This window comes from Pantherophis guttatus, chromosome 1 (assembly GCF_059756535.1).
Source record: "Pantherophis guttatus breed Tessera chromosome 1, ASM5975653v1, whole genome shotgun sequence".
Classification (NCBI taxonomy): domain Eukaryota; kingdom Metazoa; phylum Chordata; class Lepidosauria; order Squamata; family Colubridae; genus Pantherophis; species Pantherophis guttatus.
Window position 1 is genome coordinate 181,921,530 of NC_142063.1, and position 12,770 is coordinate 181,934,299.

Below are 12,770 nucleotides of genomic sequence, written 5' to 3' on the forward strand. Positions count from 1 at the left end.
CGAGGGAAATTTACAACCCTGTGCCTATATTTCTCGGAAATTATCTGAAACTGAGAGGAGATGGGCTATCTGGGAGAAGGAGGCTTTTGCTGTTCACTGGGTACTGTTAACATGGAGGCACTTTCTGGAAGGGGCGAAGCACCCTTTTGAGGTGTGGACTGATCACAAAAACTTAAGAGGCCCTAAAAATGCCCCGGAAGTTGTCACCTAAGCAAGTCCGCTGGGCCCAATACTTTAACTGCTTTAATTTCTCTCTGCGCTACCTTCCTGGGGGAAAGGCAGATGCTCTTTTGAGACTACCTCAATACAATAGCACCCGGGCAGAAGTGATTTGCCCGGTTATCCCCTCGAAACGGCTGCTCCAGTAGTTACCAGAGCCCAGGCGAAAGGGGACCTAACCTTGTCTGGCGACTTGAGCGAGCAGTTAAAAGAAGCATTAAAAACTGATGAGTGGTTTTTAGCCCATTCCAATGAGTGAGGGTCTCACTTAGGTGGGAGCAAAGCTGTATGTCCCCACCAGCCTGAGGGGAGCAGTGTTACAACATGCCCATGATGCTAAAATCGCCGATCATAAAGACATTACATACAGAAATGACAATTCTGGTGGCCAGCTCTAAAGAAAGACGTAGAAGCCTACGTGGCAAGCTGCCCTGTATGTGTGTCAGCGAAGAAGCCTCCTGGAAAACCCCATGGGTTACTTCAGAGTGTAGTCAGATATCCATGGGTTTTATTGTTGAATTGCCCGAAAGTGGGGGAAATACGGTCATTTGGGTGGTTACAGATTTGTTTTCCAAGCAAGTGCATTTTATACCATGTCCCAAGATCCTCTTGGCTAAAACTCTGGCTAAACTGTTTGTCCAGCATGTGTATAGATTACATGGGGTTCCGGAGCGAATAATCTCAGACAGAGGTGTTCAGTTCACCTCCCACTTCTGGAAGGAGTTCCTGGGGTTGTTAGGCTCCACCCAGGGGTTAAGCTCCGCCCACCATCCTCAGATCAATGGGGCTTGTGAAAGAACTAACTCGGTATTGGAACAATACCTTAGATGTTACATAAATTATCAGCAAGATAACTGGATGGACCTGTTGCTGTTTGCAGAGGTAGCCTGTCATAACTATATACACAGCAGTACTGGTTTTACCCCGTTCAAGGTGGTCTCGGGTCAAGACTTTGTACCCATCCCAGAGTTGCCTCAGGAAAACCCACAAATACCTTCATTGGCTGACTGGATTGAACAGCTACGTGGTACCTGGACTGTAACACGTGAGGCTTTGGACGAGGCCCACCGAGCCCATAAGAAACAAGCTGATAGGAAAAGAATTCAGGGTAGGAGATAGAGTTTTCCTTTCCACCAAGTACCTACAAACTACCCAAAAGTCGAAAAAACTTGGCCTAAATATGTGGGTCCTTTCCCCATTGTATGCATGGTAAATCCAGTTACAGTGCAGTTAGAATTACCTAAAACCTTGCAGAGGATTCATCCACTGTTTCATGTTAGTTTATTGAAACCCGAGCATACTTCCCCCCTGAGTCCGGACCAAGAACCTTTTCCTGTCCCCATACTCATCAAAGGAGAACAACATTTTGAGATTAAAGAGATATTGGACTCTAGGAAACATCGAGGGAAGGTGCAGTACTTGGTGGCCTGGAAACATTTCCTATTATCTCAATCTGAATGGGTAAATGAGTGAGATTTTAGATCTCCAAGGCAGCTGCAATTGTTTTATTCCAAATATCTTGATAAACCTTAGTTAAGGGGCTGTACATATGTTACCTGTTTATGTAATCTTCTATATTTCCTTTATTCTGGTCTCTTTCTAGGACTAATGTCTCTTCTGCAGGAAGGCCAAATGTCAGCCTCTGCCTCTATATTGTTTGCTTGCTTGCTTCAGCTGCCACTGTAACGGGGGGAGGGGGGAGCTGTCTGGGTATTTGGGAGGGGGGAAGCGAGCTGGTGGAGATGTCTTGTAATGGAGTGAATTGGAGAAAGTTTTTCTCAGCGCTTTCTCTGCAGCTGGAAGGCGTGCTGATAACAAGTCAAGGTCAACTGTCCTGGCATACCAGAAGGATGGAGTCATCTGAAGCTGCACCCCACATGACACCTTGGGGGGGATGTGGATTGGATAATCCTGACTTGGGGGGAGGTTTTGGGGATGCTTTCTATATGTGATTTTTGCACCTATTGCCTCAAACCTTGCTTTTTTTTGGTTGCATTCAGTTCATACTCAGTAAAAGTAACTACCTTTTTCTGTGAAAATGGAGTCGGGATTTTTCTTTCTTGAGTTGTGAAAGGAGGCATACCTGACAGAATGACTCCTAATAGACCTTCTTTCTTAGGCTTATTTTGTTCCTCTTTGTTCATGTCATTACTCCATAAGGCTAAGACAACTACTAACATGGGAGTGATAGAAACATCTGCTGAATACTCTGAGGCCCTTCCAGATCCACACGAAGGTTTGTTTTTGGAGCCCAGTCCTGAACAGGAAGTCATTCCTTCTGCTAAACTGTTCTTAGATGTTATTCAACATCAATCCCTAGTGGAAATGACAGGAAGCATTACAGCACAGGCCCGGATCTCGAAGAACTCCTCCAATTACCAACGGTGGATGCTCTGGTGGCAACGCTGACATCATCAGTCATCCTCCCTGCTGACATTGCTGAAGGTTTAAAGGTGGAGGACAAGAAGGCGGAGATGGTCCTCTGCAAGACGCATCAGGCGTCTGCCTGGGTGATCAGATCAGTAACAGCAGCTTCTTTCTTTAATAGGGCTCTTTGATCTGGCTTTGCCAGATGCAGGCAAGGATTCCTCCTGAAGAGACCAGGCTGCATCAGGACGTGAATAAACTGATGGTGGCTACAGAATTTTTGGCCGATGCAATGCTCAATGCGGTGAAGTTTGCATCCAGGGCCTTAGCTTGTACTGTTGCATCACATTGCCTCCTGTGATCAAAATGGAGATTGGTTTCAGCCACCTACAAGGGTGCAAATTTGTTTGGAGAAGCATTGGAGCCTATCTTAATTGAGAATAAGGACAAAAGGAAAATCATGCCTTACATGCACAGGCAAGCGGATTGTAGATCTTTACCTTATTACCAAAGGCAGCCATTTTGATCCGCTAAATCTGGTTCTAACGTCTCGCAGTTCCAGCAGTCCTACTCTCAGGGACACGAATGGTTCCTGGATATGTCTACTTATCATGACAAAGGGAGACGTCAAGCTCCGGTCAAGCGGCCCTTTCGAGTGTCCAGCAGTCGACCTTTTAATCTCGGAAAATGACTACCACACCAATTCTCCAAGTGGCTGCCAATTATAATATTTTGCAGGCCAATGGGAGAGGACCACCACTGATATGTGGGTCCTTCAGACAGTGCGGCTGGGCCTCGCACTGGAATTCCTCTCCAATCCTCCAAACCATTTCATTCATTGTCCAGTTCCAGTAAAATTGAGAAAAAAATTGAGAAAAAAAATATTTGTTGGAGATCAATGCAATCGAGCCGGTTCCGGAAGGTCAGGAAGGACAAGGGTTTTATTCAATCCTCCTCTTAGTGAAGAAGAATTCGGGTGACTGGAGATGAATTTTGGATTTAAAGAAGCTCAATGTCCATGTGGTATACAGATGCTTCAAAATGCAGTCCCTACAATCCATCTTGGGCTGCATCAGGGAGGGTGACATGTTGACATCGATAGACCTGAAGGAGGCCTACCTTCATGTTCCCACACAGCCTTCCCATCGCAAGTTGCTGAGATTTTTGTATGCCAGGTGTCACCTTCAGTACAGGGCCCTTTCATTCGGTTTCTCGTCGGCCCCCAGAACCTTCACAAAGTTGGCAATGGTGGCAGCAAACATCAGGGCATTGCCTATCAGGTTGCAATGCTATCTGGATGACACTTTAATCCAGTTGAGATCAGCTTTGTGAGCAGAAAAGGATCTCCAGACTGTAATAAGGACTCTTCAGGACCATGATTTCACAGTAAATTTAGAAAAGAGCCATCTAGTTCCCACTACCCACCTGCTACATCTGGGCGTGGTGATGGACTCCTCAGCATGTGAGGTGTACCTTTCTGCGGACTGCCAGGAAAGTATAAAGTCATTAGTGGATAAGATCCAGGTTCTACAGTCAGTACCTTTGGATCTCCTCTCACAGCTCCTGGGGAGGATGATCTCATGCATAGCGATCATGCCTTGGGCACAGCTGCATGCCAGGCAGCTCCAATGGTGGCTTCTGCCTCATCAGAGGGCCGGAAACAGCAACTCAAAGATCAAAATAAGAGTTCCACCAAAGGTCCTACGCTCCCTCCACTGGTGGACTTCTCAAGCCATAAGGAAGGGATGCGCCTTCAAGGAGCCACACCACATCACTATCACATCAGATGCCAGCCTCTTTGACTGGGGTGCCCACCTCCAATCCCAGGTGGTCCAGGGAAGGTGGTCTCTTGCAGACCTCAAGAACAATATAAATTGGTTAGAGCTATGAGTGGTCCACCTAGCTCTCCGCCATTTCCAGGAAACAATGGGAGGACACCATGTCCTTGTATTAACAGACAATGTGGCTACCAAAGCCCACATAAATTGGGAGGTGGGCACTCGCTCCAAATCTCTCACAACAGAGGCAGAGAAGCTAGGGCTCTGGACGGAGAAACACATTCATTCCATCAGAGCAGAACATATATCGGGGGGTAGCGAATATACAGGTAGATTGGTTGAGCAGGAGAATTCTAGACCAATCAGAGTGGTGCCTGCATCCGGATCTCTTCAAAGAACTATGTGAGAGATTCGACCACCCGATAGTAGATTTGTTCGCTCATCCGACGAACGCCCAGCTGCCGAGGTTCTTCTCCAGGTTCACAACACTGGGGGCGCAAGGGGTCGATGCTGTCTGCAGTCCCTGGCTTCAGGGTCTGCTCTATGCATTCCCTCCAATTCCCCTCATCCTGAGGGTTATCAGGAAGGTGTTAGAGGAGAGGGCGGAAGTGCTTCTTCTCGCCCCGCATTGGCCCAGATGCCCCTAGTATGCCAATCTAGTCAGCCTCTCAATCTCCCGTCCTTGGAGAATTCCCTGGGATAGGATTTCCCTCCGCCAGAGGGTTGTGGTTCATCCAAAGCCTCAGTGGCTTCAGTTGACCATTTGGCACTTGAGAGGAGCTTCCTGAGGAGAGACAAGCTCTCTGGGAAAGTGATTCAGACCATCCAGGCTTCCAGATGGCCCTCAACAAATAGGATTTATAATGCCACCTCATCAGCTTTTTGCCAATGGTGTTCTAAGGGACACATTGACCCATTATGGGCCTCGGTCCCAGAAATACTGGACTTTCTGTAAACTGGATTGGACAGAAGACTGTCTCCCTTTGGAGACAGATAGCTGCCTTATCAACAGTATTGTCCTGTGAGAATTGGCAACCCCTCACTCATCACTCGAAGGTCCACAGCTTTCTCAAAGGGCCTGCTAATCTGAAGCCCCTGGTGATTCATCATTATCCCACCTGGGACCTGACCTTAGTGCTCCAGGCACTTACTTCTGTACCATTTGAGCCATTGAGGACCTCTAGCCTCCGGTACTTGACCCTCAAGGTTGCATTCCTCGTGGCCGTAACTTCAGTCAGGAGGATTTCAGAATTAGTGACTTTGTCAGTACATGAAGATCTGTGTATTTTCCATTCAGAGAGGGTGGTTCTCTGCTTGGATTCCTCCTTTCTGCCCAAGGTGAACTCCTGGTTCCATAGGGCCCAGGAGATTATTCTACCTGACTTTTGTCCGGGGCTTAATCATCCCAGAGGAACGATGGCATACGTTGGACGTCAGGAGGACTCTTTGCAGATACATCAAATGAACTGCATCCTTTCCGAAGACAGAATCACTCTTCGTATTGTTCCAGCCTTTAGCCATGGGCAGGAAGGTGACGTCTTCCACTATAGGCCGTTGGTTGAAAGCCTGTATTGCTAAGGCTTATGAGGTACAAGCTCAACCCATATCCAGACGGATTATGGCCCATTCCACTAGGAATGCGGCCACTACCGCAGCTTGGGTTACTCAAGCCCCCATTGAGGACATTTGCAGAGCGGCGACTTGGTCATCTCCATCACCCTTTATTCGACATTACAAACTGGATGTGTATGCCTCGGCTGAGGTGTCCTTTGGATGGAGAGTTCTTCGAAGAGTTCATACCACTGTGGGGACTTTAGCTTCCCCCCCTTCCCCCACTTTATTAACATGCAGGTGGTGGATAGGTTTTTGTGCATGGGGTAAAGTACATTTTTTACAAGGTCTTATCTATAGTCATTCACAGTTGTTAGGCTGGAATGAACTCTGTCTCCTTTGAATAATGGGGACCATCTTCAGTGTATTGTTTTACTTACGTAATATCATGTCAATTAATTAATGAAATATCATGCATTAATTAAGCAGATTTAAAGGGCTTCCATGTTAAATGAAAAGAAGATGCCAGATGTTTTGAAATAGTCAGATGACGGGGAATTGAATTACAGTCACTGTTTGAATCAACTTGAAACTAGATTAATGTTTACATTAAATACAGTAAAATGGTTTTAGGATACTTCTTTGGTGACATGGCATCAATGTAGCACACAAACCAACTAATGTCCTCCAAAGCATCTTAAGTTAACCAATAGACCCAGCAGCCCCAGAAGGAAAAAAACAAGGGATATCTAAAATGTATAGCAGGGCTGTCAAACTTGCGGCCCATGGGCTGGATGTGTCACAAGCTGGCCATGCCCACGTCTTGTTTAGTGAAGGGGGAAAATGTCCCGATACGTCATGTGACGCCGCTGTGACAATGCGAGTTTGAAACCCTTGATGTACAGTGTCAGGACTATAACAGCCACTATGTAGGACAAACAGGCAGACTAGCGGAGTGCATCCATGAATACCAACTAGCAGTTGGAGGACATGATGTGACAGCTCCTTAATTTCACAACAAGTAGACAATCTTTTTTTTTTATTAAAAAGTTTTAAAGAATTGTACAAATGTTTTCCCATCCCACCTCCCACCTCCCTCCCCAACCCTCCCCCCCGACTTCCCAGAGCAAAATACATGGTATAGCATTTAATAATCATATACTAACATATCCTAACTATCTATAGACTCCTATCTCCCTCTTGTACTTTTAACTCCCCTTTTACATGACTAAATTTAAATACTTTCTAAAGTCTCTTTATTCATTCATAAAATATTTGAAACTTTTTAATCCCATATTTGTTTTGCATATAGTCAATCCATCTTCTCCATTCCAAAATATATCTTTCATTTGAATGGTCCTTCAAATACACTGAAATTTTGGCCATCTCTGCTAAGTTCACTACTTTTAGTGTCCATTCTTCAATAGTAGGCAAATCCTCCTTCTTCCAATACTGCGCCACCAAAAGTCTTGCTGCGGTTATTAAATTTAAAATCAAATTAGTCTCTATATCCATACAATCTGTAATTATACCCAGCAAAAACAGCTGTGGAGTAAACTTTATCTTCTTTTTAAGAATATTTTGCGTAATCCACCATATTTTTATCCAAAATGCTTTGATTTTTTTACATGTCCACCATATATGATAATACGTGGCATCATCACACTCACATCTCCAACACTTGGATTGCAAGCTAACTTTTTAGGATCTAGATGCCATCTATAAAACATTTTGTAAAAATTTTCTCTCAAGTTTTGGGCTTGTGTAAATTTTACATTTCTAACCCATATTTTCTCCCACGTTTCCATCATTATTGGCTCTTCAATATTTTGTGCCCATTTTATCATACAATCTTTAACTAACTCCGTTTCTGAATCTATTTCTATCAATGTGTTATACAACCTTTTTATATGCATTTGGCTCTGATCTCGGATTTGTTTTACCAAGGTTTCCACATTTTGCATGATGCCAATTTTCTGATCCTCTTTCCATCTAGCTTGTAGCTGTCCATACTGAAACCAAGTTTGAAAGTAGACAGTCTTAACCATAGTTTTCAACTGGGTAACTGTGAGCATCCTAGATCAAGCAAAGTCTAAAAAGTTACAGAGAATTCCTGGAAGCCTGGCACTCAGACAAATCAGCCATCAACAGGCCTATAAAAGAATGCTATATGTTTATTTAGAATCTAATGTAATTATATTCTATTTATATATTAAAAGTAGTCCTGTCAACATTAGTTGGTCAGAGGCATGAACACTGATTTTTTTCAAACTTTATTAGCAATTATTAAATGAACTCCCTCCTGTTAGTTTTAGTGCCAGTGACTGATTACAGCAGTTCTACAAGTGCTACAGTATATCAGTGTCCTAGAGAGAAAACACCATTGCCTTGGGAACAAGGCTCGTTAGGGAGTATTTTCATACTCTAAGCTATCACCTTAAGGGCTCTGAAGAAAGGGTTTCTGGTGAGGGAGAAAAAGGTTGATAGACAGTCTGATCAAAGTGTGGAAGAGAATGCTTCTGGACTTCTGTATTCAAGGAGATCCAGACCTGTAACAGGTCATTTCTCTTTTTTTCCCCTTCAAGTTTTTTTTTTTTATATTACATATACATATCAATGCGTGAACAGTGTGAATAGGAGATTATATTTAAGGGACATAATAATAGTAGAATAGGTAGAATTACTGGGACATAATAATAACTTGCTATTTCGCTTCTGTAAGAATTGCTTTGCTCCTGTAAGAATTAGAATTGCCTCTGCCATTTGCTTCTACCAGTGATCTAACTCCTGCTCTTTTTTTTTTTTTTGTACAACTTGGTGCCTGGAGCAGGATATGTCATGGCTTGGCAGGGTTAAATCGGGCAAATACCTGTGTTGCTAAGCCCCTAGCCCCCCTATTCCTTGCTACGCAGCCGATGCAGGGCTACAAGGAAGGCATGGGCCAGGTGGCCAGAATTGGGTACTAAGTTGATGTCTCTGAAGGTATAAAAGGACGCCATACTTTCCCCAAGGTGTGGCTTTTCACTGCATGCTCTTTGTCTGTATGTTGTGGAATGGTCTACCCAGCTCTTCTTTGTAAAATAAAAGCTGTTATTTTTTCCAAGCCTCTTCTTGGGTCTCTCTCTTTGGCATTCTGGTGACTCAACCACATTTTGGGACTTTACAATATAAAATAATGCTGCTAGGAAGTAACCTGCCAACATATTGGAAAAATATTTGTTAGAGAACAATGAATAGAAGCACCAGGAACTGTTGATGACCAAGAGAAGGTAAATTATAGACTTCTTCATTCAGCTAAGAGAGAGGTCAGGGCTTGAAACAGCTAACTTTCCTAATGGAGAACACAGTTCCATGAAACAGAAATGGCAGATTGTGAAAGAAAAAGACTGCCTAAGCTTCCTCAACTGGGGCTAGTATTTCATGCTTGCCCATTGGAAAGGGGAAGACCAAGAGACAAAAGCTGCTTTTTAAGATGGTTTATTTCTTCAGTACATCATAATTTAATTATTTGATAGACTGAAGATTCAAACGAAACTCAGATTTGTTTTAAAGTTCTGATCCCTGAATAGGTAAAGAGGTAGATTGTGAATACAGATAATCTTTGACTTATGACCACAATTGGGAATAGAATTTTCATTGCTAAGCAAGGCAGTTGTTAAGTGAGACACATCTGATTTCATGACCTTTTTGCCACCATTGTTAAGCAAATTACTGCAGTTGCTAAGTGAATCATGTCATTAAGTGAATCCAGCTTCCCCAATAACTTTGCTTGTCAGAAGCCTACTGGGAAGGTCACAAATGATGATCACATGACCCCAGGATGCTGTGATCATTGTAAATAGATGCCATTATCAACCACCCACATTTTGATCTTGTGACTATAGCAGTGATGGCTAACCTTTTTGCCATCGTGTGCTGGAGGGTGGTGGTGGTCGTGTGCACACTTGCCCACACCCATAATTCTATGCGCCCCGTGCATGCATGCACACACACCCCACTCCCCCCACTCCTGGCACGTGATGGCCCTGTAGGCCCGTTTTTTTCTCACCTGGCTCCAGAGCCTTTCTAGGAGTCTGGGGAGGGTAAAAACGGCCTTCCCCACCCCCCAGAGGCCAGAAACAGCCCGTTTGCCAACTTTGGAAGTTGGCAAATGGGCCATTTTCGGCCTCAGGAGGGCTTCCGGGGGGGATGGGGAAGGCTGTTTTCACCCTCCCCAGACTCCTAGAGAGGCTCTGGAGGCTGGGGACAGCAAAAAATGTGCCTTCCCCACCACCTCCTGAGGCCCTCTGGAGGCAGGAAACAGCCTGTTTCCCTACTTCTGGGCCCAGAAGGCTCGAAAGTCAGCTGGCCAGCAAGCGCATGCGCGTCGGAGCTGAGTTCACGTGCCCACTGATATGGTTACGCGTGTCACCTGTGGCATGCGTGCCATAGGTTTGCCATCATGGGACTATAGGAATGCTATGATGGTTGTAAGTGCAAGGACTAGTCACTTTTTTCAGTGCCACTGCAACTTTGAATGGTCACTAAATGAATGGCTGTAAGTCAAGGACTACCTGTAAATTAAGTAATCTTCCACACCCCTTTTTTTATACGACCAGTGTTCACTTTTTGACACTTCCCAACTGCTTGTCTGCCCCCTACCTCTCTACATAAGTGGATCACTGTTGCATTCGTTTCCCGGAGGCTGAAGATGTGTGAGATGTGTGAAAGGAAAACATCCACAGATAGCAGAGTTAAGAGTAGAATCAACAGCAACTTTATTGAGCATCAGACATAGTTTATATAGTTTCTCAGTTTCTCAGTTCTCACCTACTATGCATGTTACTTTATTATTGGTTAACAAATCTCCAAGGCACAATAATTGGTTAGTAATTACATCATTGGTTTTCATGAGAAAATGCATGTATTCACACACAATGATAGCTACACAAGATACACTGAAAGCGGCAAATGTTACAGGTTATACATTGTTTCACCCTGTGTCCTTGTACATGCTAGAAACACTGCTCAAAGATGAGAATTGCTGATGTTTGCAATTTCGTGTAACTGCAGTTCCAAAAACCATATAGATGAGCATTGTAATAACCCTACATTTCCTCACTTTTTATTTTAATGAAGGAAAATGAAATTTATCAAGAGCACGCAATTGAATCACATTTAAAGTAGGTTGAGGTGACTTACGAAACATTGCAAAAAATGTAGGAATACATTGCATACAACAACAAAAAAGTATAAGTAATGCAAGTACAATTACACCATAGAAAAACAATTGTTTTAACCAAGCAAGATCAGGTAACCAATCAGTTAGCCAAGCAAAAGGAGAAAATTCCACGTGTACATTATTTTTATATCAGCTTGTAAATTAGCTAATTCATCTTCAATAGTCTTATTAAGTGAATGAAAATGCACAGCACAAGCACGTTGACCAACCAATGTACAAAATCCACCTTGACGAGCTAACAAATAGTCTATAGCAAAGCGTTGTTGAATCAAATCTTGATTTAGTTCTTCGATTTCATTTTGCAAATCACAAATAATGGCAACAGTAGCGTTAATAGATTTCTCCAATCGACATGTTAGTCCCAGAATAGAATGTCTATTTTCTTGAGCTATTATTCCTGGATATGATCCCAAAGTAATAGTTCCAGTTATGGCTCCAGCTAAAGCACGTCCTAAAGTAGGCAATGAAGAAAGTTGAGTATCAATAATAACTTCATCAGAACATGTTGATCCCATGACCACACATCTCCTTCGAGTTGACAATCTATCAGAAACACCTATTTGTACAGGTAAAGATAAATATCCAATTGCAGTACATTGATAGTTTTGAGGGTGTACATTTGTTGCATATTTATCAAAGAAAAACCACATAGCAGGATCTTTTAATTGCCATCCAGCACAGATTGATCCACTTGATCCCATATCAGAGACGTCAGTGACTTGAAAAATAGGAAAATCATCAGGATACATATCAGGTATAATATTATGACCTTGTGATGTTTCATTAATATTACCCCATAACCAATATTTCTGAGGGATACATATCAGGTATAATATTATGTCCTTGTGATGTTTCATTAATATTACCCCATAACCAATATTTCTGAGTACAATAACTATAATTCCCTACTTTATCTAAAATACGTTTAGCTTTTGAATAATCAGACCATTTATTAAGCCAATTATAATGAGCATAACAACAAAAACATAAACCTCTAGTAAATTGATTAATACGAAGATACTTCCATTTAACTAAATTCAATTCATATGGAGGAGTAGAAAATAACCAAGAAGAAGAAATATGTTGAAGTTGCGAAACAATGAAAGCAGAAGACTTAACTAAATCAGGAATAAAGGCAACTTGACCAAAAGCCATAGGAGGTTCGTAATATAAAGTTACATTATTACCATGAATCAAAAACATATATTGAGCATGACGAATCCAACGATTAGGACTAAGGGGAAAATCAATAATTGCTTCAGAATTAGCAGAAAATAGAGAAAGAAAACAAAAGAAAAAACAGCACATAAGAAAGGACTTGTTGAATCGTTGTTGAACTTCAAATTGGTCCCAAGTCAAGAGTGGAGGATGTTGTGACTTGAGAGTTTTCATTTGTTTTTCCATGATAAGGACGAACACATCGGCCTGGAATCCACACAGCTTGTTTCGTTTGCAGATCTTCAATTGCAGTGTAACCACGACCCCAGGTTATAAGTTTTGTCGATCCATGCCAGGCAGGATCAGGAAGTTGACGATAGAGTACCAAAGGTCGTGAAACAGGATCCTGAATATGAAAATGTAAATTGACTGGAATTTCTGAAAAGGAATCTAAAAATGTTAAGTAATTCCATGCA

The 12,770-nt window shown here is 42.8% G+C and overlaps 2 protein-coding genes across 2 annotated transcripts in view; one reads left to right on the forward strand and one right to left on the reverse strand.

Moving 5' to 3' along the window:
- Nucleotides 1-12,770, forward strand: part of LOC148116651 (arf-GAP with GTPase, ANK repeat and PH domain-containing protein 1-like) — a 1,231,127-nt gene that overhangs the window by 45,092 nt on the left and 1,173,265 nt on the right. The gene's annotated exons all lie outside the window — the stretch shown is intronic.
- LOC148116652 (uncharacterized) lies at nucleotides 10,652-11,993 on the reverse strand. The gene has a single exon (XM_087895232.1). It carries the CDS (start codon nucleotides 11,991-11,993, stop codon nucleotides 11,220-11,222), a length of 774 nt encoding a protein of 257 aa, XP_087751358.1. The 3' UTR covers nucleotides 10,652-11,219.